The sequence below is a fragment of the Salvelinus fontinalis genome, chromosome 19 (genome assembly GCF_029448725.1).
Source record: "Salvelinus fontinalis isolate EN_2023a chromosome 19, ASM2944872v1, whole genome shotgun sequence".
NCBI lineage: Eukaryota > Metazoa > Chordata > Actinopteri > Salmoniformes > Salmonidae > Salvelinus > Salvelinus fontinalis.
In genome coordinates this window covers 1,232,042-1,258,698 of record NC_074683.1, presented here as the reverse complement: position 1 = coordinate 1,258,698, position 26,657 = coordinate 1,232,042, and the positions used below count along the sequence as shown (strand labels likewise).

Here is a 26,657-nt window from a genome sequence, read left to right as displayed (position 1 = left end):
ACTGGAATATCGTTGCTTTAAATCAGTGCACGCTCGAGCACTCTCTCGCAGTCTTTCTCTCCAACTCAGTCCCATGCAGGAGAAACTATTTAATATAACTGTTGAATGTGAGGAAGGAATGAAGCAACAATAGAGAGAGAGAAAGGGGAGGTAGGCTAATAACATTAGGGGAAATATTATGAAAGGTATACTTTTGTATGTGGACACCCCTTCAAATTTGTGGATTCGGCTATTTCAACCACACCCGTTGCTGACAGGTGTATAAAATCGAGCACACAGCCATGCAATCTCCATAGACAAACATTGGCAGTAGAATGGCATTACTGAAGAGCTCCGCGACATTCACTGTGGCACCGTCATAGGATGCCACCTTTCCAACAAGTCAGTTCGTAAAGTTTCTGTCAACTGTAAGAGCTGTTGTTGTGAAGTGGAAATGTCTAGGAGCAACAACGGCTCAGTCACGAAGTGGTAGGCCACACAAACTCACAGAACGGGACCGCCGAGTGCTGAAGCGGGTAGCACGTAAGAATCGTCTGTCCTTGGTTGCAACACTCAGTACCGTGTTCCAAACTGCCTCTGGAAGCAACGTCAGCACAAGTTTGTCGGGAGCTTCATGAAATGGGTTACCTACCTGCCCGAATGCATAGTGCCAACTGTAAAGTTCGGTGGAGGAGAAATAATGGTCTGGAGCTGTTTTGCATGGTTTGGGCTAGGCCCCTTAGTTCCAATGAAGGGAAATATTAACACTACAGCATACAATGACATTCTAGACGATTCCGTGCTTCCAACTTTGTGGCAACAGTTTGGGGAAGGCCCTTTCTTGTTTCAGCATGACAATGCCCTTGTGCAGAAAGTGAGGTCCATACAGAAAAGGTTTGTCGAGATCGGTGTGGATGAACTGAAAGTGATTAATCACAAAAGTGATTTATTCTCGGGATGGAACATTTGTAAAATACAGGGAAAATATGCAACCCAAGTCTCAGTAGATGGAGGCTAATGTCCTACTCCATTATAATTTGACCTTTTGAAAAACTCCATACCTCTCTGTAGATTAGTTTTATAAAGTAACAATGTGGAATAAACTCTCCCTTGTATTTATCTGTAGTTTTTTTTGTCGGTCATTTTTTCTGTTCTAATAATCCTTTCTCTCCTCTCCCTTTTCTCTCCTCTCTTCAGCTGTCCATCGTGAACTCTAATGAGCCGGGTGTGATCATGTTCAAGACAGAGGTGTTGAAGTGTCGCGTGGCGCTCAACCCAAAGACCTACCAGACCTTGCAGCTCAAAGTCACCCCCGAGAACGCCGGGCCCTGGTCACAGGAGGAGCTACAGGTCTTGGAGAAGTTCTTCGAGACCCGGGTAAGACTAGTGACTAGCATCTTTGGGTCCTTTAAGATTGCTATTTAAAAACCATGTATTATTTTTGTATGGGCAATTCCACAGTAAAAGAGGGATGTTGAGACTCACTACTTCACTTTAAAATGTATGCCAAACAAAAATCATTGATTGCTAAATTTAACAAGCCATACACCTATATACAGAAGTCTACTTTTAACAATTGCCATTGACATTTTTACTAAAACATGTTTTTGTTGAGGAACAATGCAAATTTTAGTAACAGATTTACTTTAAAATCTCCCTCAGATTTTTGTGACTACGTTTTCCAAAATATACTAATCAGAAAAAATCCACTCCGAAATAAGATTTAATGATGACTGCAGAAATAATGAGGTGTCAGCTATGATATGGCACCATGAGTTGGAAAAATCTATTTTAGTTATTGAACTAAGTGAAGTGGATCAACACCCGGTAACATAATGACATAATGACAATGGTCCTTGATCTGTACTATACAGAAATGCATAATTATGAATGTCATTCTCTTCATGGTGATGTATCCTGAATAGGTACACAAAGGTAGAAAATAATAATATTCACAATTGCATATTATTCTAATGAGCTCCACCCCCAAACAAGACCAAATCTGGTTGGTCGAGAATGGACCAAATCTGTACCAATCATAGACATCTATGTTTCACAAGTTTGGATATCAAAATACAGCTGAGTACAGTAAAAAAAAAAAAAAAGAGTATTATATAGTCCAGTAGAGTAAAGTATATTACATTACCTCTGCTGTACTGAACTATACACTACTTTTCTTTATTGTACTGCGCTCTACTGCAACTGGTTTGTGACTACTATGATTTCCCATTGTGGGAAAGTGACAAGTTTTAGTCGCTTAATAATTCATAAACAAAATTGTTATCAATAAAAACAATTAATTGGTAGGTCTACCTTTTACTTGTTACTTCTGTGAACTTTCAGATTCCTCCCTCATGAGGGAGAGAAATGAGAACATATATTAAAGATGTGTGGGTTTTTGGTAACAGAATGACAATACACTAGGCTATATTTCTTAAACTTACAGAAAGCAAAATTATTTCTGCAAAACTAAATAAATGTTAATATTAGTTGGCAGGGGCCTTTACTTCAACATTATTTCTAATACCTTAAGACTTTTTCTAGTAGCTGTTGTTTAAGAATTTTTAAGATGGAAATTGGTTGAAAAAATATCTATTTCGCAAAAATATAGACTCTTAGCTTTCATTTGACACCACATTTCATATGCCTCTAAACTTCACGTTGGTGCTCATGGATCCTTTTACATGGAAATGACCGTATACATATGCACGCACACACCCTTATTCAATAACCAATATGCTAAGTAGTAACACCTTTCAGTATTTGTTTGTAAGAACTGCTATCACTTAACGGAGAATTGTGAGGCTTTTTATTATGCTTATTTATCGGTTAGAACCATGTGGACTCAGAAGAAATCTGAGATCATCACAGCACTGGTGTTGTTCCCTTTACATTGGGAAGAACAGGAAGCCACTGAAGATGTTGTGGTTACTAGAATTATCATAGAGCATCCTGCCTGAGGGGAGACGCATGTATACCACATCTCCTTGCTCCAGCTCTAAAGTCAATACATTAGAAATATACTGATGGTGGTGAATGTTTTACACATTATCCATAATTCTCTGCTCACTATTAAAGACAATATAAAATAAACATAGTCAACATCATATTGAGAGAGTTATGTAACATTTCTTCTGTATGTGGGCCATTCTGCCGAATCGGTGCCATTTGCATGTTGTAACTTTTCAAAATGAAACTTAATTCTTTGTCTTTCTTCAGCACTGTATCTAATAACACATGTTTAACTATTCAAAATGTGTAATGGTCAATCTCGGGCAATTTTTTTAATTTTGGCTTGGTTTCTAAATGCAAGATGGTTGCATTTATCTCAGTCCTGTTACCAAAAGTCTTACAACTGTTTAAATATCAACTAAAAGTCATGCCAACTTGTTTTTCCATCAATAAAGTGGGTATTTTAAATAAATTATTGGTTACATTTTCAAAAAATATATATCTGTAGCTTAAGTCACAACTTATGCAGGCAAAATGTATTTTTTTAAGAACACTAATGATGTGTGCTGAGAGTCGGGAAGCAAGGGAGTGAATATTTAATAAATAAATGAAACATAATACAAAACAAGAAACACTAATAGCACACAAACATGAAACAGAAACAATAATGCCTGGGAAGGAACCAAAGGTAGTGACATAATCAAGGAGGTGAATGAGTCCAGGTTAGTGTCAATAAGCACTGGTGCGTGACGATGGTGACAGGTGTGCGTAAAAATCAGCAGTCTGGTGACCTAGAGGCCAGAGAGGGAGTATACGTGACAAACACAAAGCCATTTTTTTATTTTTAAGGGAGACCCCAACCTCAATTTGATCAAAAATCTATCATGTGATTTATCAAACAATTGTTTAAATGATGGACCAAACACACATTATCTTTATTTTTTAAATAAAAAACAATTAAGTAACAGGAATGAACATTGGGTCACAGGAATGAGCGCTGGGTCACAGGAATGAGCGCTGAGTAACAGGAATGAGCGCTGAGTAACAGGAATGAGCGCTGAGTAACAGGAATGAGCGCTGAGTAACAGGAATGAGCGCTGAGTAACAGGAAATACAAAAAGCTGAGCATATGAAGCAGATCCTCAGATCTCTACATTGACTACCAGTACCTAATACTAACTAAAATACTACTTTCTGCATATAAAACACAACATTCACTTGCAAACATGACATACAATTGTAGTTCATATAGAATTGCAATAAATTAATGAACAAAAACTTGCCTGGCCTTTTCTAATAAACAGTCTCTAGTTTGGCCCAGACTTCGATGTCAATTTCCATGTAATGAGCTGTGACTTGCCTCACTGGTGGGATGGTACACAGGATGTCTTGAAACAGGTACCAAAGGATGTCTTCGCTAGGGCTGGCCAGCAAAACCTGTTGGCCCTAATCCTTTTCATACAACGAACCTTGACGTGTGTGGTCGTGGGAGACTTCTGTCGATTTGAATGTGAAATGCTTTGCATTAAAGCACTCACAGCTCAGATGTTGTCTTGCTGTGCACAAGCAGCTGACATCCCTGTAGGTCAGCTCTCCATGGCCTAGGGTTACTGCATCTTCATCGTAGATGGAACTGGTGGCATATCCTTAGGAATCTCTGACATTGCTCTGTCGACTGCTTCTTGGTCCACAAAAAACAACTTGATTGCTGTATCCATCTTGCTCAACACAAAAAACAGCTCTGAAGCATCAGGGATAATTCCCCTCGCTGCTTGTACTGAGTGCCAAGGCCACCATCACTGTAAAAATGGATAGTGGAGACCTCTGGATGTGCACTCTGCACATAAACAAGCACTGGTGACCAGTGCTGCCAGATTGCTGGTTGGCCCTTCTGTCTAGAGGGGGACACTGTGCAGAAGGACACCGATCGGGGGGGGTTGTATGCCCATAAAGCACACCTTTATGGGCATAATTTTCGGGAAAGTCAACATGAATTAGGCATTCATGTGCTCTCGAGCCTTGTTTCAGTGCCCTGTAGTGAGTAAACTGATTCTTGATGTTGTAAGTGTGGCTCTTCAACTTGCGCAGCATCAGGTTCAGCTGTTCCAGCAGTTGCTCTTGGGTGGTCTGGAACTCTTCATTTTTTATTATGGTGACTTTGGATGTGCCGCCATTAGGAACATTCTTGTGCTCCTTATCCACAGTTGCGCACTGGACATAAGTCAATTCATTCTTATCATTGTATTGGCCAGAGACGGGACAAGAGAAGTCCTTGCACAACACACATTCTCCATACATGCACTTCATGCACTCCGTGTTGCATGTGATGGATTTTAGAACTTCATCATGATTGATAGTGTTGATGATCTTCAGGTGGTGTAGTTTCTGTACAATAAAACTCTGATTTTCGTGCTGTTTGCACATGCAAGTCTCCTGGTCACTTAGTTGGTTGAACAACCCAAAAGGGGCGCAGTGAGCATGAGGGAGTATGAGATCGACCCATCATGTTCTGCCAAAAACTTAATGTAGATTTTTCATCGTGCCCAAATGGAACCTCTTCTGATTTTTGATTTTCTTCTGGGTGAGGGTCTGCCTCTTCCCAGTCGTAATTCGACTGACATCATCCCTGGTGTAAAAATCTCTGACTTTGTTTATGAAGCCATCTACCACCCTATTGTTTCTCTTCCTTACGAAGTTTAAGTTTAGTTCTGCATTCTTTGCATTCATCAGTCACCTTTTCTTTGAAAACCCAAATGAACTTTGGGAGAGACATGGCAGCCTAAACACAAGTTTTCCTGTCACTATCTTTTGAGATGAGTTGCCTTTCCCTTTCTCACCGTGAGTTGCTGTGCGTCTGTCGGATGTCTTCCACTAAGGCCTCAAGGAAGAGAAGGGTATTTTGTTTTGTAGCACGTGAAGCCGTCTCATTTTTTTGTTGTCAACTTTTGTATGTGGAGATGGATTATTCTGTTTCATAAGCTGAAGTTTTTTCTTTTACCTCTCCTTTTTCCAGGTTTGTGTCTGTAGCTGCTTTTGTAGCTCTTCAGTGTGTTTCTGGAGCTTCTGTCTTTCACCTCCTTTTAAGCCCTTCATCTTTTTGCCTAAAACACACAAGTACATCACAATTACAATAGTTGTTCAATTAAATTAATAAGTGGCTACAGTAAAATGTTATCTATATGCCTTATCACTCATTTTACACATCCATTTCATACACTAGCACTAACTCTCATCCTGACCTAGAAGTGCTTGGCTCTGGATTAACAACTATGTCTAGTGAAAGCTGGGGGCTATCTGGAGGTGAGGTGCTTTAGGGCTTCTTTCCTGGACTTGATCCTGTGGTAAGTCTCCCTCCACTTTTTGCGACGTCAGCGCTTTTCCCTCTTACTAAAGTTATTGACATTTTTCTTTCTGCCTGATGCTGTGTCCTCCCTGTATTTCTGCTGTTCCTTCTTTACGTATCTCTCTCCTTTCTGGGTCGGCGTCGAGTGCAATAGCGCCGCTGCTTCTCTGCAGCACTTAATGGATTGGCTCCTTTGTAAGTAATGTGTTCGCATTGTAAAACTGAAAACACCTTCAGTAATTGCAACTGTAAAACTTAAAATCAAGAGAATAGTAAAATAATTAATGTATATACCAGATACACGTTTAAAATGGCTATTTAATTCAAACTTCTCACTCCTGTTACTCTTATTCAGTCCTCTTACCCTTCATATGAGTAACAGGACTGAAAGTAACAGGCATGAGATTTTAGCATTAGCTAATACATGAAATGTAGCCACATGGCATCAATGCTAATAGCATGAGAACACTTAGCACCTTCAAGTGGTTTGCCAAAACTATCTTAATTATTTTTTTTTTTTAACATCTAAGAAATAATTTAGTTAACAGGACTATGTTGAGATTGACATTCTCAGTCATACTTACAATATGATAAAAAAATACAGAAAAAAGTGACAACTTACTTTTAGTCTTCCCATGGCCTTCAGGAGACTCAAATGATGCTACTTCCTGTTGATCATGTGACTTATGGAATGTCCCAAATTTTTTGAGGGGGGAACTGGTCAGGGTAACAGGACTGAGTGAAAACCTGGGGACACGACTAAAATGTATATTTTAACTAACATATTATGATTTTCCGGTAAGAATTTATTTTGTCTAAATTGGAAATAGTCACACAATAATACAAGAAAAGAAGATTTCTGGATTCTAATCATCATATTTTATGGTGAAGCGTAGTGTTAGAGATTGTGGGGACGGGCTAAAATCAAATTTTTTCAGTGTTCATGGTAGCTTTTATTAAGGTTTTACATGATGCATCTTAATTTCAATTAGAACAAAGTGCAGGACACTTTGCTTGATAATATAATGCATTAAACAGATACTTTTTATGCATATTTACGGAAAAGGCAGATTCGGCGGAATGCCCCATGTACTGAACCTTACAATCATATGGGTAAAGGTGAAGTGTTTTTGTTCACGTGTCTTACTTGCATTCACTCTCTTCAGCTCATCCACCTCTCTCTCTTTGGCACTCAGTCTGACCTCCAGGGCTAAAACAGCATGAAAGGACACACATTGATAAACTTTAAATTATTACAGTTAAAGTCACTGCATTGCTTGCCAAAAATAGGTGCTCTTCTCTTATTACCTGTGTTCCCGTTCTCACTGGCTGTTATTCTGGCCTTCAGGGATGAAATTGTGACATTAGACCTGACAATCGCTAAGGGAGAAATTGGGTAGTAGACAAATCCAACATGACCAGCTCACAAACATTTTAAGGCGGCCCTATTAGTGCATGTATGCCATTCTTTGACAATTTGCATGCATTCTCTCTCTCTAGTTCCTCCACCCTTCACTCACTGGCTGTCACTTTGGCCTCCAGGGCTGAAATAACATGAAAAAAAGCAATAATAGACCTGACAATCACTAGTGGAGAATTGGGCAGTAGCCAAAGAAACATTACTTAGATCATGAGAGAATGCGTTCACATGATCACAAAAAATGTTCTGGGTTAACCAAGATTACTGCATACATGTCTTTCGTTGATTACCAAAGTTCTCTCTCTCCAATCCCTCCACTTTACTTTTAGTGATGGGGGTGGGGATCGATACAGTTACATATCGGGATATTATTTTTGCCGATGTATAGTATTGACAAGATCGCAATATTATTTTTTTGCTAGTTGGCTGTACCTGAATCAAAACTCCAGTATTTTTCCTTCACAGCTTATTCTCAATCTTCTTTTTAAATAGGGAGCCAATTTGTTTTCAGCACTTTTATTTCCATGACTGATCAAAACTCGTTCTTATGGCTCTCTTGTCCCTCTGCAGCAGAGATATGGTGAGCAATATGTTTGGAACCTCCAAACACAATAAAATCATGTCCCAAATAAGATAACTTAACGGCGAGGACAGAAGCAAGGAAAGTGTAAAGTACAGTCTGATTCAGGAAGAAGTATGAGGAAGAATGCTGGGTGCCCTGCCCTTTCATCTATGAAGGGAATGTGAAATTAAGAATCACATCCGCAGTCACTCTGGCCCCAATAGCTGACCACTCCTCTGCATATGCTGGATATACAGTGCATTCGGGAAGTATTCAGACCCCTTGACTTTTTCCACGTTTTGTTACGTCACAGCCTTATTATAAAATGTATTAAATTGTTTCTTCCTTCATCAAGCTACACACAATACCCAATAATGACAACAACAAAAAACACGTTTTCAGGTTGGATGGAGAGTGTTGCTGCATAGCTATTTTCAGGTCTCTCCCATGTTAGATCGGGTTCAAGTCCGGGCTCTGGCTGGGCCACCCTCATGCGTTGTCCTCTAAAACACAACCCAACCAAGCCGCACTGCTTCTTAACACAGTTCCCACTTAACCCGGAAGCCAGCCGCACCAATGTGTCGGAGAAAACACTGTATACCTGGCGACCGTGTCAGTGTGCACTGCGCCCCGCCCGCCACAGGAGTCGCTAGTGCGAGATGGGACAGGGACATCCCTGCTGGCCAAACCCTCCGCTAACCCGTTTGACGCTGGGCCAATTGCTAGCACTGCGCCACCTGGGATGTCCAGGGTTGTTGTCCTGTTGGAAGGTGAACCTTGACCTCAGACTAAGGCCCTGAACCTGCTCCAGAGTGCTTTCATCAAGGATCTCTCTGTACTTTGCTCCGTTCATCTTTCCCTCTCCTGACTAGTCTCCCAGTCCCTGCTGCTGAAAAACATCCCTACAGCAAGCTGCTGCCACCACCATGCTTCACCGTAGGGATGGTGCCAGGTTTCCTCCAGACGTGGTGGTTCCAAACTTCTATCATTTTAAGAATGATGGAGGCCACTCTGTTCCTGGACTTTCAATGCTGCAGAAATTGTTTGGTAACCTTCCCCAGATCTGTGCCTCGACACAATCCTGTCTCGGAACTCTACGGACAATTCCTTTGACCTTTTGGCTTGGTTTTTGCTCTGACATGTACTGTCAAGTGTGGGACCTTATATAGACAGGTGTGTGCCTTCCCAAACTTATGTAAATAAGGTATTTTTGTTTATTTTTGATACATTTGCAAATAAAATCAACCTGTTTTCGCTTTGCCATTGGGCTCTCGAGTGGCGATGGATGAGGAAACGTTTTTATTTAATCTATTTTAGAATAAGGCTGTAACAAAATGTGGAAAAAGTTGAGGGTTCTGAATACTTCCCGAATGCACTCTACAAACACACACAACTAAGTGAGCCATTGCATTGGAATACATCATCTCTGGCAGAATAGGATCTGATTAACACTGGGTGAACTGACCTCATAGCAGGTCATTTGAATCTGGAGCTGGAAAAGGCTGTGGGACAACAGAACCTGTCATTTGTTTGAATTTCTCTCTTTATCTTCAAAAAGTGCAAGAATATACATGTGTAGTGGTAGGCTTTGACTAAAAATAAAATTAAGTCAAGTCTCCTCTCTTCATGTCCTTTTCCTCCCTTTCCCTCACTTTGTCCCTTTATCCTCCCCCATCTTCTCTTCAGGTGGCCGGCCCTCCGTTCAAGTACAACACGTTGAATGCCTTCACCAAGCTGCTTGGGGCCCCCACCAACATCCTCAGGGACTGTGTCCGCATCATGAAGCTCGAACTGGTGAGGCCTTTACCTCTGGCTGTGGTTGTTGCTGGGTGGGTGGTGCTGCTCCATAGATAACTTTGTGTCCATTATGAATGTGAGGGGCAGGTGATATGTTTGGCTGTGTTTCTGCCTGTGTGTGAGAGACCGCCTCGATTCCATTTTATGTAGCAACATTTTTAAATTGTGTTTTTTACATTGGATAAAAGAAACACAGAGCTAGAAAATGGTACATCATACACTGCAGTTGGGGAACAATGGGAATGTAATTCTGCTTTGAAGTTGATCAACTTGTAACCCCACTTTTGAGAAAATGGCCCTTGAATGTTTTGGTATACCTACTGGGGAGCTCTTCTTTGTCTACACCCATTCAGCATCGTTCACACCCTCTAAAAGCCTTAGCCCCACCCATCTCTTTAAGGATTCAAATGTGAGGTCATGTGGTAAACACAGGCAATATCAAATAAAAATAAATAAACAATTTAATAAGTATTTGTCACATGCACAGGATAAAGGTGTAAACAGTACATTGAAATGGTTGCTTGCATAGTAGCAATATCAAAAACAAAGTGTCCAGATAAAAATATTGTATAAATATTTTATAATAATGGGTCATGTGAAGGAAATGCTATAACCACCCCACAGACACACTTGGCAAATTTTTAATGGGTCACGTAATAATCCATCCGAAGTGGAGTCTTTGTTTAGACATGTAGCTAGCTAGCTAAACAATGAACTGGCATAATCCCAACTCATACTACTACCAATACCAACATTGTCATAGCTGTAGTATTAATCTGCAGGTAGCTAAAGCTAACAAACTAGGTTCAATGTTAGCTAGCTAACATTAGGCTTTAACTAGCAATGTAAATGGATTTCTGATTAGAATATTACTATACAGATCATGCATGTAACGTTAGCTATCGAGCCAACGTTTGCTAGCAAACTAACAGTACGTGGTATTAACTTGCAATAAAAATGACTTTCTGACCAAATTTGAAATCGGAAAATGTAGATAGACTCTTACCCATATAAATGGATGAATGCTTCACGGCAGACTGGAACAATTTAACTTTGTTTCGTTTGTAGCGACATCTTGTTGGCCAGCGTTGCCAAGTCACTCCGATCCACAATGACCGTGGTGTGTGCAGAGCCAAGTCACTCCGATCCACAATGACCGTGGCGTGTGCAGAAAGTAGCCCATAACGTTTTCCAACTGACCTGTCGATAGTGCCTGCTAAATTCAGGGCATCAATGTTGTTGAGAAACATAGCCAAACCTTTGTAGTTCTCGATGTCTAACGTTTTATCTTTAGAAAACAGTTCAGTTGAAAGGACTATCAACGCATACTGAGCAGCTCACATTATAAACAGAAGCATGCTACATGGCAAACCAATCGAAACTCATCTCCCGGCATGTCCAGCCCACTTATTATCTCAGCCAATCATGGCTAGCGGGAAGGTTCCTGCCTTTTTCCGTGGCTAAACCAACTAGGCTCATAATTTAACAATTTTATTATTCTTTATGGATGAAACACAAGTTTGTTATTAAGGCAAATAAAAGTTCACGTTGCAGAAGGCATTTCTACCAAAAAACATAAAAAGAATTATGTTCAAATGCAGCTCCTGTGACGTGCGACATACACTTAGTTTCCAGAAACACATGTGTTATGGTTGTGATGGTCTCTCTCACTTCTCTTCCTCCTTTCCTCTTCAGTTCCCTGACCAGGCCACCCAGTTGAAGTGGAATGTCCAGTTCTGTCTGACCATCCCCCCTAGTGCCCCTCCCATTGCCCCCCCAGGAACTATTGCGGTGGTGCTCAAGTCCAAGATGCTCTTTTTTGTAAGTACTGACCTTTTGACAAGTGTTGTTACATACAGTATCAGTCAAAAGTTTGGACACCTACTCATACAAGGATTTTTCTTGTTTTTTTTATTTTTTACTATTTTCTACATTGTAGAATAATAGTGTACACATCAAAACTATGAAATAACCCATATGGAATCAAAAACTATGAAATAACCCATATGGAATCATGTGGTAACCAAAAAAAGTGTTCAACAAATCAAAATATATTTAAGATTTTAGATTCTTCAAAGTAGTCACCCTTTGCCTTGATGACAGCGTTGTACACGCTTGTCTTTCAACCAGCTTCATGAGGAATGCTTTTCCAACACAGTCTTGAAGGAGTTCCCACATATGCTGAGTACTTGTTGGCTGCTTTTCCTTCACTCTGCGGTCCAACTCATCCCAAACCATCTCAATTGGGTTGAGGTCGGGTGATTGTGCATGTCAGGTCATCTGATGCAGCACTCCATCACTCTCCTTGGTCAAATAGCCCTTACACAGCCTGAAGGTGTGTTTTGGGTCATTGTCCTGTTGAAAAACACATGATAGTCCCACTAAGCGCAAACCAGATGGGACGGCGTATTGCTGCAGAATGCTGTGGTAGCCATGCTGGTTCAGGGTGCCTTGAATTCTAAATAAATCACTGACAGTGTCACCAGCAAAGCACCCCCAACTCCTCAGACCAAAGGACAGATTTCCACCGGTCTAATGTCCAGTGCTCATGTTTCTTGCCCAGGCAAGTCTCTTCTTCTTATTTATGTCCTTTAGTAGTGGTCTCTTTGCAGCAATTCGACCATGAAGGCCTGATTCACGCATTCTCCTCTGAACAGTTGATGTTGAGATGTGTCTGTTGCTTGAACTCTGAAGCATTTATTTGGGCTGCAATTTCTGAGACTAGTAACACTAATGAACTTATCCTCTGCAGCAGAGGTGACTCTGGGTCTTTTCTGTGGTGTTCCTCATGAGAGGCAGTTTTAACATAGAGCTTGATGGTTTTTGCAGCTGCACTTAAAGTAACTTCAAACTTCTTGAAATGTTCCACATTGACTGACCTTCATGTCTTAAAGTAATGATGGACTATCGTTTCTCTTTGCTTATTTGAGCTGTTCTTGCCATAAAATGGACTTGGTCTTTTACGAAATAAGGCTATCTTCTGTATTAAGCATTAATGAAAGAAATTCCACAAATTACGCCTGTTAATTGAAATGCATTTCAGGTAACTACCTCATGAAGCTGGTTGAGAGCTGTCATCAAGGCAATGGGTGGCCAATTTGAAAAATCTCAAATATAAAATAGATTTTGATTTGTTTAACACTTTTATTGGTTACAACATGATTCCATATGTGTTATTTCATAGTTTTGATGTCTTCGCTATTATTCTACAATGTAGAAAATAGTAAAAATAAAGAAAAACCCTTGAATAAGTAGGTGTGTCCAAACATTTGACTGGTACTGTAAGTCTTATAAAAGAGGGTTTGTTACCATGTATTTGTTTTAATGCTTTACAAATGAATTCCAGTGACGTGTACTGAAGTTGTGTAAAGTATAGCTAACCATGTTCTCAGCTCCAGTTGACCCAGAGGCTGCCGGTGCCCCAGGAGCCGGTGAACATCATTGTTCCCATCGTATACGACATGGCCACGGGCCTGACCCAGCAGGCAGACATCCCGAGACAACACTCCTCCTCTGGGGCTGCAGCGCTCATGGTCTCCAACATCCTCAAGCGATTCAATGAGCTGCACCCCGCACGACAGGGTCAGTGAGATTATCCATACACAAAAAATAGAATATGAACAGGAAATAAGATGCACTGTGAAAGATTTGATTGGATAGGAAAGCAAGAAAAACATTGTTTTAGATGTTTTTTAATGGTATTATACTAACATTGGATGTGTTTTTGTCTCCTTTTAGGTGAGTGCACTATCTTTGCCTCAGTTCACGAGCTCATGGCCAACCTCAACCTGCCCCCCGGTGGTCGCCAGTAGCAGCCGCACCTCCCTGGTCAGAAATGGAACTAGAACCAGAACCCAACTCAATGCGGTTCCATTCTCGAACAGGGATACGTTCCTTTCCGGAGTCTAGTGAACTGGAGACGAAGTGTGCCCACTGGATTTCCTAATGCAACATATCTCCTCTCTGCCTCAGCCAACCGACTTAAAACAGATTTTTTGTCTGTCGGAAAAAGGGAGCAGAATTATGCAGAAGATGGTTTATTCTTGATAAAACACATGACTCCAATTAAGGAGCGTATGTCGAAAGAAGTTTTCGTTGTAAAAAGAACTTCAGAGGCTGCTTTTACACAGGCTGCCCAATTCTGATATTCTTTTCCAGTAATTGGTCTTTTGACCAATCACATCAGATAATTTTCAGAGCTGATCTGATTGGGCAATAGATCAATTAGTGAAAAATATATAATAACTGGGCTGTGTGTGTAAATGCAGCCAAAAATACATATTTTTTTTGTCTTTCTCCAGATGCACTTCTTTTCAAAGGATTCACAAATTAAGAATATGGGTGTTTACCTAAATATGTACATTGTTGTATATTTCAGCATTGAAAAGAATAATAAGCCAGCTGGATAAGTAGGACTTTTACTAGTTTGAGACTTCACATTCTTTCTTTTTTTTATAACGCAAGATATCAATACTGTTGTGGTATTGGGGATGTATTCTTTCTTAGTAAACTATTTAAATGTCTTTTTCTCTGATTGATGTCAAGACCTAGTCCCTTTTTAGTTCAAATGTGTCACTTTGAAATACTGTTAAACTGTGACAAACTTTATAAGCCAGCTGTATTTTATTATGACTGCTTTTGAGTCCTGAATGAAGAATCGAAGACCCATTGTCTGTCTTTGATTACTATTTAATAAACCAGTCAAAAACGTGAGTTGTCAATTTGTCTGTTTTGTCCAGTCTCTTTGGTGATTCACAATGAGACTAAATAAAAACAGCCACTTTCGCCTTGCTGAGTATCGATTTATGATGACATCATCCAGAAAGCAGACTGGTCTTCAATAGAGGTACGTTCAAAACTTCAAAGCTGCTGTTCGATCTAAAATGGTAGGCTATATCTACTGATCTGATGTATATTATATCAAGCGTTCTTCTAGTTGTGTGTGTGTGTGCTGTATTTCCAATGCATACTTGCTTTTGCTAGTTTTCATTTCTCATGATGTACGTTATTTCACATTGTTGAATGTTTTTGATGGATTGGGTCTCAACGATGAATTGATCTTGAACCGTTCAAAAATACCTCAGTGATCTTGAACGCACCCCTTGTGTCAGACAAATAATTCCGATCGGCAATGAGCGCAAATACAAATGTTTTCCGCAGCGATACACGGCCACTAACACACACCAACGTTATTTATTTTCATTTTTTTCTGGATGATAAAGGTCGGTTTGTCAGATAATAGGTTGATAACGCTAATCGAGATATGGCAGCAGTCAGCTTCTCCGAGGCGCTCTGTCAGCCGTGCGTTTATCACGAGAAATTCAAAGGTAAGTCGAGCATCATTGACCCATCATTATTTAGTTAATTTATTGCATGTGCGATTAAACTGGTTATCACACGCCGTACAATGGCGTACTGCTTTGATTTGAAATTATTTATGTTGTCGCATTGTACACAGATTATCGCGTACAATAGGGATTCCTCAATTCTACACATTACATTCCTAGCTATCTGTACTGATCTAAACGTTGCAACCCTCTGGGGGGGGGGGGGGGACCTTATGTGCTGAAACCCCTGTGGTCAGTTGAGCTGAATGTGAAGAGACCCCTGATGCCTGTCCACCTGAGTCCAGAGCAGGTGGGGCTGGAGATGCTGTATCTCTGTGGACAACTGGACCTTCTCATCAGGGCACAGGTACACCAGGTGAGAACTCCTGCACCCCATCTGAGTATACCCTTCCTCACCAGAACTTACTGATACACTTGAGTATGAGAGTACTGTAATGGATAACTTGAGAGATTTTGATATTGTGTATTTGGAAATAAACTGTATTATGTTTAGTAGACCTACTCTATTTCTTTGTGCACGTCCTCTTTTGAAATGTATTTTCACTCTACAGTTCCAGGAGCAGCTGAGACGGGACTGTAGCCCTGAGGAGTCGGACACTTTCCAGGAGCAAGGTGAGTCTCAATCAGAACAGATGATCTGAAGTAGGCCTAACCCTAACTGCAGCTCTTGTCACCTTGCCTATTGCACCACAGACCTGTGATTCCTACCCTGAGTGTCTAATGTCCCTTTTGTATTTACCCAGGAGCAGAGATTATTGATCAGATGCTCCAATGCTTAGAACACCTGCCAAAACCTATGCCGCACCTGGAGGTAGTACCACATCAACCTGTAACAACATATACAGTTGAAGTCGGAAGTTTACATACACTTAGGTTGGAGTCATTAAAACTTGTTTTTCAACTGCTACACACATTTCTTGTTAACAAACTATGGTTTTGGCAAGTCGGTTAGGACATCTACTTTGTGCATGACACAAGTAATTTTTCCAACAATTGTTTACAGACAGATTATTTAACTTATAATTCACTGTATCACAATTCCAGTGGGTCAGAAGTTTACATACACTGAGTTGACTGTGCCTTTAAACAGCTTGGAAAATTCCAGAAAATGATGTCATGGCTTTAGAAGCTTCTGATAGGCTAGTTGACACAATTTGAGTCAATTGGAGGTGTACCTGTGGATGTATTTCAAGGCCTACCTTCAAACTCAGTGCCTCTTTGCTTGACATCATGGGAAAATCTAAATAAATCAGCCAAGACCTCAGAAAAACAATTGTAGACCTCCACAAATCTGGTTCATCCTTGGGAGCAATTTCCAAACGCCTAAAGGTACCACGTTCATCTGTACAAACAATAGTATGCAAGTATAAACACCATGGGAACACGCAGCTGTGATACCGCTCAGGAAGTAGACGCTTTCTGTCTCGTAGAAACGAACGTACTTTGGTGCGAAAAGTGCAAATCAATCCCAGAACAACAGCAAAAGGACCTTGTGAAGATGCTGGAGGAAACGGGTACAAAGTACAAAAGTATCTATATCCACAGTAAAACGTGTCCTATATCGACATAACCTGAAAGGCCGCTCAGCAAGGAAGAAGCCACTGCTCCAAAACCGCCATAAAAAAGCCAGACTACGGTTTGCAACTGCACATGGGGACAAAGATCGTACTTTTTGGAGAAATGTGCTCTGGTCTGATGAAACCAAAATAGAACTGTTTGGTCATAATGACCATCGTTATGTTTGGAGGAAAAAGGGGGAGGCTTGCAAGCAGAAGAACACCATCCCAACCGTGAAGCATGGGGGTGGCAGGCTCATGCTGTGGGGGTGCTTTGCTGCAGGAGGGGCGGGTGGACTTCACAAAATAGATGGCATCATGAAGAATGAAAATTATGTGGATATATTGAAGCAACATCTCAAGACATCAGTCAGGAAGTTAAAGCTTGGTCACAAATGGATCTTCCAAATGGACAATGACCCCAAGCATACTTCCAAAGTTTTGGCAAAATGGCTTAGGACAACAAAGTCAAGGTATTGGAGTGGCCATCACAGCGCCCTGACCTCAATCCCATAGAAAAATTGTGGGCAGAACTGAAAAAGCGTGTGCGAGGGCCTACAAACCTGACTCAGTTACACCAGCTCTGTCAGGAGGAATTGTGGGAAGCTTGTGGAAGGCTACCCAAAACGTTTGACCAAAGTTAAACAATGTAAAGGCAATGCTACCAACTACTAATTGAGTGTATGTCAACTTCTGACCCACTGGGATTGTGATGAAAGAAATAAAAGCTGAAATAAATCATTATCTACTATTATTCTGACATTTCACATTCTTAAAATAAAGTGGTGATCCTAACTGACCTAAAACAGGGATTTTTACTAGGATTAAATGTCAGGAATTGTGAAAATCTGACTTCAAATGTAAATATAGCTGCAAGTTTCAAGTTTTATTAGTTGTCGGTAAGGGATACACAGTCCAACGAAATACTTACTTGCAGGTTCCTTCTCGACAATGCAACAACAATAAGAAATAATTAAATGTAAGAATACAAACATGAAGTAAATGTCTCAGTAGAGTAGAATGAACATTTTAGCATAAGAATATGACAGGAAGGCACAATTTATAGTCCAATATTTACACACGTTTTGGGGAAGGGCAGGGTTCAAGCTATGGCCATACAGTGCAACCATCTGGACAAATTGGACACATTGCCCTAGGATTAGCTACTTCTGTACTACTTACCACGCTTGCCAAATATCAGAACTCAAAATCAAACAGGTCGTGCAATATGCTTTTGATGTTGTTGACTTTAAACGTCACCAGAACCGCTAGACCGATCGGCAAGCCTCTAGCTCAATTAATTTTACATTTAACATTTACATTTAAGTCATTTAGGAGACGCTCTTATCCAGAGCGACTTACAAATTGGTGCATTCACCTTAAGATATCCAGTGGAACAGCCACTTTACAATAGTGCATCTAAATCTTTTAAGGGGGGGGGGGGGGGGGGGGGGGGGGGGGGGGGGGATCAGAAGGGGGTCAGAAGGGGGGTGGGGGTCAGAAGGGGGTCAGAAGGATTACTTTATCCTATCCTAGGTATTCCTTAAAGAGGTGGGGTTTCAGGTGTCTCCGGAAGGTGGTGATTGACTCCGCTGTCCTGGCGTCGTGAGGGAGTTTGTTCCACCATTGGGGTGCCAGAGCAGCGAACAGTTTTGACTGGGCTGAGCCGGAACTGTACTTCCTCAGTGGTAGGGAGGCGAGCAGGCCAGTGGTGGATGAACGCAGTGCCCTTGTTTGGGTGTAGGGCCTGATCAGAGCCTGAAGGTACGGAGGTGCCGTTCCCCTCACAGCTCTGTAGGCAAGCACCATGGTCTTGTAGCGGATGCGAGCTTCAACTGGAAGCCAGTGGAGAGAGCGGAGGAGCGGGGTGACGTGAGAGAACTTGGGAAGGTTGAACACCAGACGGGCTGCGGCGTTCTGGATGAGTTGTAGGGGTTTAATGGCACAGGCAGGGAGCCCAGCCAACAGCGAGTTGCAGTAATCCAGACGGGAGATGACAAGTGCCTGGATTAGGACCTGCGCCGCTTTCTGTGTGAGGCAGGGTCGTACTCTGCGGATGTTGTAGAGCATGAACCTACAGGAACGGGCCACCGCCTTGATGTTAGTTGAGAACGACAGGGTGTTGTCCAGGATCACGCCAAGGTTCTTAGCGCTCTGGGAGGAGGACACAATGGAGTTGTCAACCGTGATGGCGAGATCATGGAACGGGCAGTCCTTCCCCGGGAGGAAGAGCAGCTCCGTCTTGCCGAGGTTCAGCTTGAGGTGGTGATCCGTCATCCACACTGATATGTCTGCCAGACATGCAGAGATGCGATTCGCCACCTGGTTATCAGAAGGGGGAAAGGAGAAGATTAATTGTGTGTCGTCTGCATAGCAATGATAGGAGAGACCATGTGAGGTTATGACAGAGCCAAGTGACTTGGTGTATAGCGAGAATAGGAGAGGGCCTAGAACAGAGCCCTGGGGGACACCAGTGGTGAGAGCACGTGGTGAGGAGACAGATTCTCGCCACGCCACCTGGTAGGAGCGACCTGTCAGGTAGGACGCAATCCAAGCGTGGGCCGCGCCGGAGATGCCCAACTCGGAGAGGGTGGAGAGGAGCATCTGATGGTTCACAGTATCAAAGGCAGCCGATAGGTCTAGAAGGATGAGAGCAGAGGAGAGAGAGTTAGCTTTAGCGGTGCGGAGCGCCTCCGTGACACAGAGAAGAGCAGTCTCAGTTGAATGACTAGTCTTGAAACCTGACTGATTTGGATCAAGAAGGTAATTCTGAGAGAGATAGCAGGAAAGCTGGCCAAGGACGGCACGTTCAAGAGTTTTGGATAGAAAAGAAAGAAGGGATACTGGTCTGTAGTTGTTGACATCGGAGGGATCGAGTGTAGGTTTTTTCAGAAGGGGTGCAACTCTCGCTCGAAGACGGAAGGGACGTAGCCAGCGGTCAAGGATGAGTTGATGAGCGAGGTGAGGTAAGGGAGAAGGTCTCCGGAAATGGTCTGGAGAAGAGAGGAGGGGATAGGGTCAAGCGGGCAGGTTGTTGGGCGGCCGGCCGTCACAAGACGCGAGATTTCATCTGGAGAGAGAGGGGAGAAAGAGGTCAGAGCACAGGGTAGGGCAGTGTGAGCAGAACCAGCGGTGTCGTTTGACTTAGCAAACGAGGATCGGATGTCGTCGACCTTCTTTTCAAAATGGTTGACGAAATCATCTGCAGAGAGGGAGGGGGGGGGGGGGTTCAGGAGGGAGGAGAAGGTGGCAAAGAGCTTCCTAGGGTTAGAGGCAGATGCTTGGAATTTAGAGTGGTAGAAAGTGGCTTTAGCAGCAGAGACAGAAGAGGAAAATGTAGAGAGGAGGGAGTGAAAGGATGCCAGGTCCGCAGGGAGGCGAGTTTTCCTCCATTTCCGCTCGGCTGCCCGGAGCCCTGTTCTGTGAGCTCGCAATGAGTCGTCGAGCCACGGAGCAGGAGGGGAGGACCGAGCCGGCCTGGAGGATAGGGGACATAGAGAGTCAAAGGATGCAGAAAGGGAGGAGAGGAGGGTTGAGGAGGCAGAATCTGGAGATAGGTTGGAGAAGGTTTGAGCAGAGGGAAGAGATGATAGGATGGAAGAGGAGAGAGTAGCGGGGGAGAGAGAGCGAAGGTTGGGACGGCGCGATACCATCCGAGTAGGGGCAGTGTGGGAAGTGTTGGATGAGAGCGAGAGGGAAAAGGATACAAGGTAGTGGTCGGAGACTAGGAGGGGAGTTGCAATGAGGTTAGTGGAAGAACAGCATCTGGTAAAGATGAGGTCAAGCGTATTGCCTGCCTTGTGAGTAGGGGGGGAAGGTGAGAGGGTGAGGTCAAAAGAGGAGAGGAGTGGAAAGAAGGAGGCAGAGAGGAATGAGTCAAAGGTAGACGTGGGGAGGTTAAAGTCACCCAGAACTGTGAGAGGTGAGCCGTCCTCAGGAAAGGAGCTTATCAAGGCATCAAGCTCATTGATGAACTCTCCAAGGGAACCTGGAGGGCGATAAATGATAAGGATGTTAAGCTTCAAAGGGCTGATAACTGTGACAGCATGGAATTCAAAGGAGGCGATAGACAGATGGGTCAGGGGAGAAAGAGAGAATGACCACTTGAGATGAGGATCCCGGTGCCACCACCCCGCTGACCAGAAGCTCTCGGGGTGTGCGAGAACACGTGGGCAGACGAGGAGAGAGCAGTAGGAGTAGCAGTGTTATCTGTGGTGATCCATGTTTCCGTCAGTGCCAAGAAGTCGAGGGACTGGAGGGAAGCATAGGCTGAGATGAACTCTGCCTTGTTGGCCGCAGATCGGCAGTTCCAGAGGCTGCCGGAGACCTGGAACTCCACGTGGGTCGTGCGCGCTGGGACCACCAGGTTAGGGTGGCCGCGGCCGGAGGCCACTATAAGCCAATAAGCTTCTATGAATGGCTTTTCCTGTCCAACAGCGCCCCCATGCAGCCAAACAGTACCATACTATACAGGTTAGCTAGACTCACATCCCTGTGCATCAGGGATGTAGTGCTGCCGGAGCATAACTTGTTTTGATTTGATAATACATGGAGCTGGTAAAAATATTTTGGGAAAATAATTTCTGAAGCTGAACAATTATGTCCAGCAAGATCACATAATGATGAATGAGTATTTTACATAACAGAACCAAATCTAATATCATAGCATAGTTAGGCCTATAACATTACACTAAAAACACCTAATTTCTAGTGAGATTATAAGAGCTGAAGCTAAATATTCACATTGCTTTTCTCATGCGGCCAAAACTCAACAGCGCACGCCACTCGGCAGGATATATGCTTTGATTGAATCAAAATACAACAAAGGCTAATAGTTTAACACCATCTGCTCTAATTCACTCACGAAACAGTAATATAATATCTAAATGCATATTCCCATGAAGACCAAATGATTGGCATGCAGACTCAGTTTGGACATTTCACTGGTAAAATGTGAAGAATTATCATTCACGATTGTCAGTGATGAATGCCTATTTTTGAAATTAGGTATTGCTAACTTGGTGTTTGAGGGTATCAAAAATATAAAATTTTCTTGAGATAATATGTGTGGGCATAGACAGACATTGAAATTATAGGATGCATTTTATGCACATTCTATACAAATATTCAGGAGACTACGTCTGTCTGTACAAACTTTGATTGAGAAATAATGATGTAACAAAAAAATAAATGCTCTCCTGCACCTAAAGAAATGGCACTACGACACTGCTGAGCATGTGGGCAAAATTTCATGACTGTGGGTCAAACCGATCAAGAGATAAATATGTGCCCATTATAGTACCAAAATATGGTCGATCTGCCTGCGCTTGCATATGTTTAGTCTTTACAGTGTTTTGAACATGTACACCAAGTTATATGAATAACCATGCATGATTTACATGCATTTATGTCTTAAATCACGCCCACTTGAATATTTATTGGTCCATAGTGGCCATGTTGTTTGAGATATTAGCCTGGAAAATATTGCATTGAGAGACCTTGGTTCATAGATGCTAAATATGAAGTTTCATGACAATTGGTCATTCGGTGCCAGAGTAGCATTGTGTTTTTCACAAAATTCAAAATGGCGGACCTTATGGTTCCTTGAGGCAAATGTGTTTTTTGTGAGGAGAGTAACTTATTTGCTGACTTGCACTCTAGGTCACACAGGGTGAGGGGCGTGAGCTTTCAAAGTTAGCAATTTCAATCACTTGTTATAGCGCCACCATGTGGCCAATTGGCATGGCATTGCATTAGAGGCTGTGGCCATTTGCCCTTTAACATCATGCAAGGTTATATCCTCCTCAGCCTTATAATTTCACATTAAGTTTTTTCACCAAATCTGTGGAGAACCTGAATAATGAACGCCAACAAATTTAACAGGGTTTCACCCAGCTTTGGCTCCTATGCCAAATATATTCTCAAGTATTTTGAAGGGGATGTTACATTTTTTCATTAATGTGATTTGTCAGAATTGTGAAAGATGTGTGTTTTTTTCAGGACTATCTTGACATGGTGGGTCTGTCGACCATGTACCCTCGCGTGGAGGTGTTCCTCATCCAGGGCAGTCCAGTAGACATGCTGGAGAAACCCCCAATGGATGGTAAGATCAGGGGTTAAAGCAGCCTAGTAGACATGCTGGAGAAACCCCCAATGGATGGTAAGATCAGGGGTTAAAGCAGCCTAGTAGACATGCTGGAGAAACCCCCAATGGATGGTAAGATCAGGGGTTAAAGCAGCCTAGTAGACATGCCGGAGAAACCCCCAATGGATGGTAAGATCAGGGGTTAAAGCAGCCTAGTAGACATGCCGGAGAAACCCCCAATGGATGGTAAGATCAGGGGTTAAAGCAGCCCAGTAGACATGCTGGAGAAACCCCCAATGGATGGTAAGATCAGGGGTTAAAGCAGCCTAGTAGACATGCCGGAGAAACCCCCAATGGATGGTAAGATCAGGGGTTAAAGCAGCCTAGTAGACATGCCGGAGAAACCCCCAATGGATGGTAAAATCAGGGGTTAAAGCAGCCCAGTGGAGACACCCCTATTGATGATATTGAGTTAGGGTTTGCCACAAATGCCACAAATGTCTCAAGTTTTGAGGGAGTGTGCAATTGGCATGCTGATTGCAGGCATGTCCATCAGACGCCTCCAACATAATTTTACAGAATTTTGCAGTACGTCCAACCGGCCTCACAACCGCAGACCACGTGTAATCGCCATCCCAGGACCTCCACATCCGGCTTCTTCACCTCCCGGACAGCTGATGAAACTTTGGGTTTGCACAACTGAAGAAGTTTTGCACAAACTGTCAGAAACCGTCTCAGGGAAGCTCATATGCGTGCTAGATGTCCTCATTAGGGTCTTGACCTGACTACAGTTTGGCGTCGTAAACGACTTCAGTGGGCAAATGCTCACCTTTGATGGCCCCTGGCACTCTGAAGAAGTGTGCTCTTCACGGATTAATCCTGGTTACAACTGTACCGGGCAGATGGCGAGTGGGTGAACGGTTTGCTGATGTCAGCGTTGTGAACAGAGTGCCACATGGTGGGGTTATGGTATGGGCAGGCATAAGCAACGAACACAATTGCAATTTATTGATGGAAATTTGAATGCACAGAGATACCGTGACGAGATCCTGAGGCCCTTTGTTGTGCCACTCATTCAAAATGCCCCAGTTCTTCCATTGCCTGCATACTCAACAGACATGTCATCCATTGAGCATGTTTGGGATGCTCTGTTCATTTTCCCGCAACTTCACACAGGCATTGAAGAAGAGCGGGACAACATTCCACCGGCCACAATCAACAGCCTGATCAACTCTATGCAAAGGAGATGTCACGCTACATGTCACGAGATGTCGCGCTGCATGAGGCAAATGGTGGTCACACCAGGTACTGACTGGTTTTCTGATCCACGCCCCTACTTTTTGTTTTAAAAGGTATCTGTGACCAACAGGTGTATATCTGTATTCCCAGTCATGTGAAATCCATAGATTTGGGCCGAATGCATTTATTTCAATTGACTGATTTCCTTATATGAACCATGGCCAGCGAAGAGCCTGGATCTCGATCCCATTGAGCACGTCTGGGACCTGTTGGATCAGAGGGTGAGGGCTAGGGCCATTCCCCACAGAAATGTCCTGGGACTTGCAGGTGCCTTGGTGGAAGAGTAGGGTAACATCTCACAGGAAAAACTGGCAAATCTGGTGCAGTCCACGAGGAGGAGATGCACTGCAGTACTTAATGCAGCTGGTGGCCACACCAGATACTGACTGTTACTTTTGATTTTGACCCTTCCTTTGTTCAGGGACACAATATTCCAAGTCTGTGGAACTTGTTCAGTTTATGTCTCAGTTGTTGAATCTTGTTATGGTCATAAAAATATTTACACATGTTAAGTTTGCTGAAAATAAATGCAGTTGACAATGAGAGGATGTTTCTTTTTTTGCTGAGTTTATAACTCAGTAAAATCTTTTAAATTGTATGTTTTTGTTCAGTGTAGTATGCAATGGTTATAAGCAGTTTATAAACAGACATTTCAACTTTATAACCGCTTATACCTAAGATTGTGTCTCTGTTGCAGAATACTTCTCACACATCGGGAGGCTCAATCAGCTACTAGTACTTAGTCAGCAGCTAGAGGAGGATGTAAAACATCTCGGGAGCCACAAATACATCGCCCACCAGCTGTCAGTTATATATGTAAGTGAATATGGTCTACTCATTTCTATTCTGTATATTCTATTCTATTGGTAGCCGATCAGTCTGCTCTCTATGTTTATTATATTCATAGGTCAAACTCGACAGTACAATAATCATTTCCCCCATTGCACATTCACGGTTTCACAGTGATTTACACACTTTATCTTACCTTCATGTGTTGTAGCAAGTGCTCAGCTCATTCCGAGGTATCCAGCCACTGTCGGTCCTGAAGAAAGAGATTGAGGCCAACTTCAGACAGATGAAGACATCTTTGCTGACAGAGGAGGGCTCCAGACAGGAGCCTCAGCTCCCAGCACACTACATCAGCTGGTGAGAGCAGGAGCTACTGCTTTAATTTATGGACTGCATTCAATTATCACACTTTCCTTGCAGTGCAGTAAATGCCCCATGTTTCACTATTAGGCTAACCTAATCCCAACCGAACCCAACCTAACTCCAAACCCAGTTATTATTCATTGGTTTAATGTGAAAACTTTACAGTTACAATCATAGTCTACTCTTTTGGAATGTGTGTCCCTGCAGGATATTGGAGCTGACTCTTAGTATAACGTCAACAGTCTCCTCGCTACCAGAGGAACTCACTGAAGACCTGAGTCCAGCCATGACCTTTGTGTCCCAGCTATGACATCTCACCTGACCTCACAACACCTAACATTGTGTTACATATTACCAACCTGTGGAGTTACATATTACCAACCCGTGAAGTTACATATTACCAACCCGTGGAGTTACATATTACCAACCCGTGGAGCTGAGGGTCAACATTTGTTAATTTTTTTTAAATTAATGACCGACAGACCCAACCAGTGATTCAAGAATGATGTTTTGACATGTCACTGTCATTTTATTGAATAGGGTCCTGAGCTCTCATTGGTTAAGTGGATGAATGTTAATGAATGTGTTAGGCCAAATGTCTAAAAAGAGGTGCTAAATAATGTTACTGTATGAAATTGCATTTGAACAAATTAATGTTTACATTGGCCAATAAATTAAATTGAGATAAGCCTATAGACTGAAAATCTTCTGAATTTCAATAACAGAGATTGACCACGAGTCATAGATTTGAAAGAGAACAGGCTAATCGTGCAAATGGTGCTCGTTTAATAAAGTTAGATCAAAGAGAAGAACGACTTCCCCCCCGCACCTTCTCATTGAAGCCACAGAAGTTCAAGGCCGATCGCGGTAGAGCATGCATTGTTAGCGGAAAACAGGATAGTGAATGGAAAAATGGAAATCCTTATGGTCAATCTTCGTCTAAATAAATACACATTTGAAAGAAAACCATTGTACCAATACTTGCTTCTAATACACCAGATGTATGTCATTGAACCGATTATTTTAAAATCGCAGAAAATAAGTTAAGGATATTTTCGTTGCTAATGGCAGCCTGCTGTTTGGCTATCAACTTGTGTTACTCAGCTAGCCTGCACTGTCACGCAGTGTTGCCAACTCCTCAGTAAGGAAAGTAGCTGTTGGCTG

At 42.5% G+C, this 26,657-nt stretch overlaps 2 protein-coding genes across 5 annotated transcripts in view; both read left to right on the top strand.

The window, feature by feature from the left end:
• Positions 1–14,766, top strand: part of med14 (mediator complex subunit 14) — a 45,697-nt gene extending 30,931 nt beyond the window's left edge. For both annotated transcript variants that reach the window (XM_055870280.1, XM_055870279.1), the window contains 5 exons: positions 1,177–1,356; positions 9,943–10,050; positions 11,749–11,874; positions 13,446–13,635; positions 13,792–14,766. In XM_055870280.1, coding sequence (XP_055726255.1) covers positions 1,177–1,356; positions 9,943–10,050; positions 11,749–11,874; positions 13,446–13,635; positions 13,792–13,865 — 678 coding nt within the window. In that variant the 3' untranslated portion in view covers positions 13,866–14,766. The remainder of the gene's footprint in view (positions 1–1,176; positions 1,357–9,942; positions 10,051–11,748; positions 11,875–13,445; positions 13,636–13,791) is intronic.
• A 155-nt stretch (positions 14,767–14,921) lies between these two features.
• Positions 14,922–26,459, top strand: si:ch211-218d20.15 (uncharacterized). 3 transcript variants are annotated; one of them, XM_055870283.1, is made up of 9 exons: positions 14,922–14,939; positions 15,276–15,380; positions 15,638–15,756; positions 15,953–16,013; positions 16,145–16,212; positions 22,958–23,060; positions 25,039–25,157; positions 25,342–25,487; positions 25,701–26,459. In XM_055870283.1, exons 2-9 carry the CDS (start codon positions 15,317–15,319, stop codon positions 25,801–25,803), a joined length of 783 nt encoding a protein of 260 aa, XP_055726258.1. In that variant the 5' UTR covers positions 14,922–14,939; positions 15,276–15,316; the 3' UTR covers positions 25,804–26,459. The 3 variants fall into 3 exon arrangements, with proteins under 3 accessions (XP_055726258.1, XP_055726259.1, XP_055726257.1); XM_055870284.1 differs by lacking the exon at positions 14,922–14,939 and having other exon boundaries at positions 15,116–15,380; positions 16,151–16,212; XM_055870282.1 differs by lacking the exon at positions 14,922–14,939 and having other exon boundaries at positions 15,119–15,380.
• Positions 26,460–26,657: the final 198 nt, after the last annotated feature.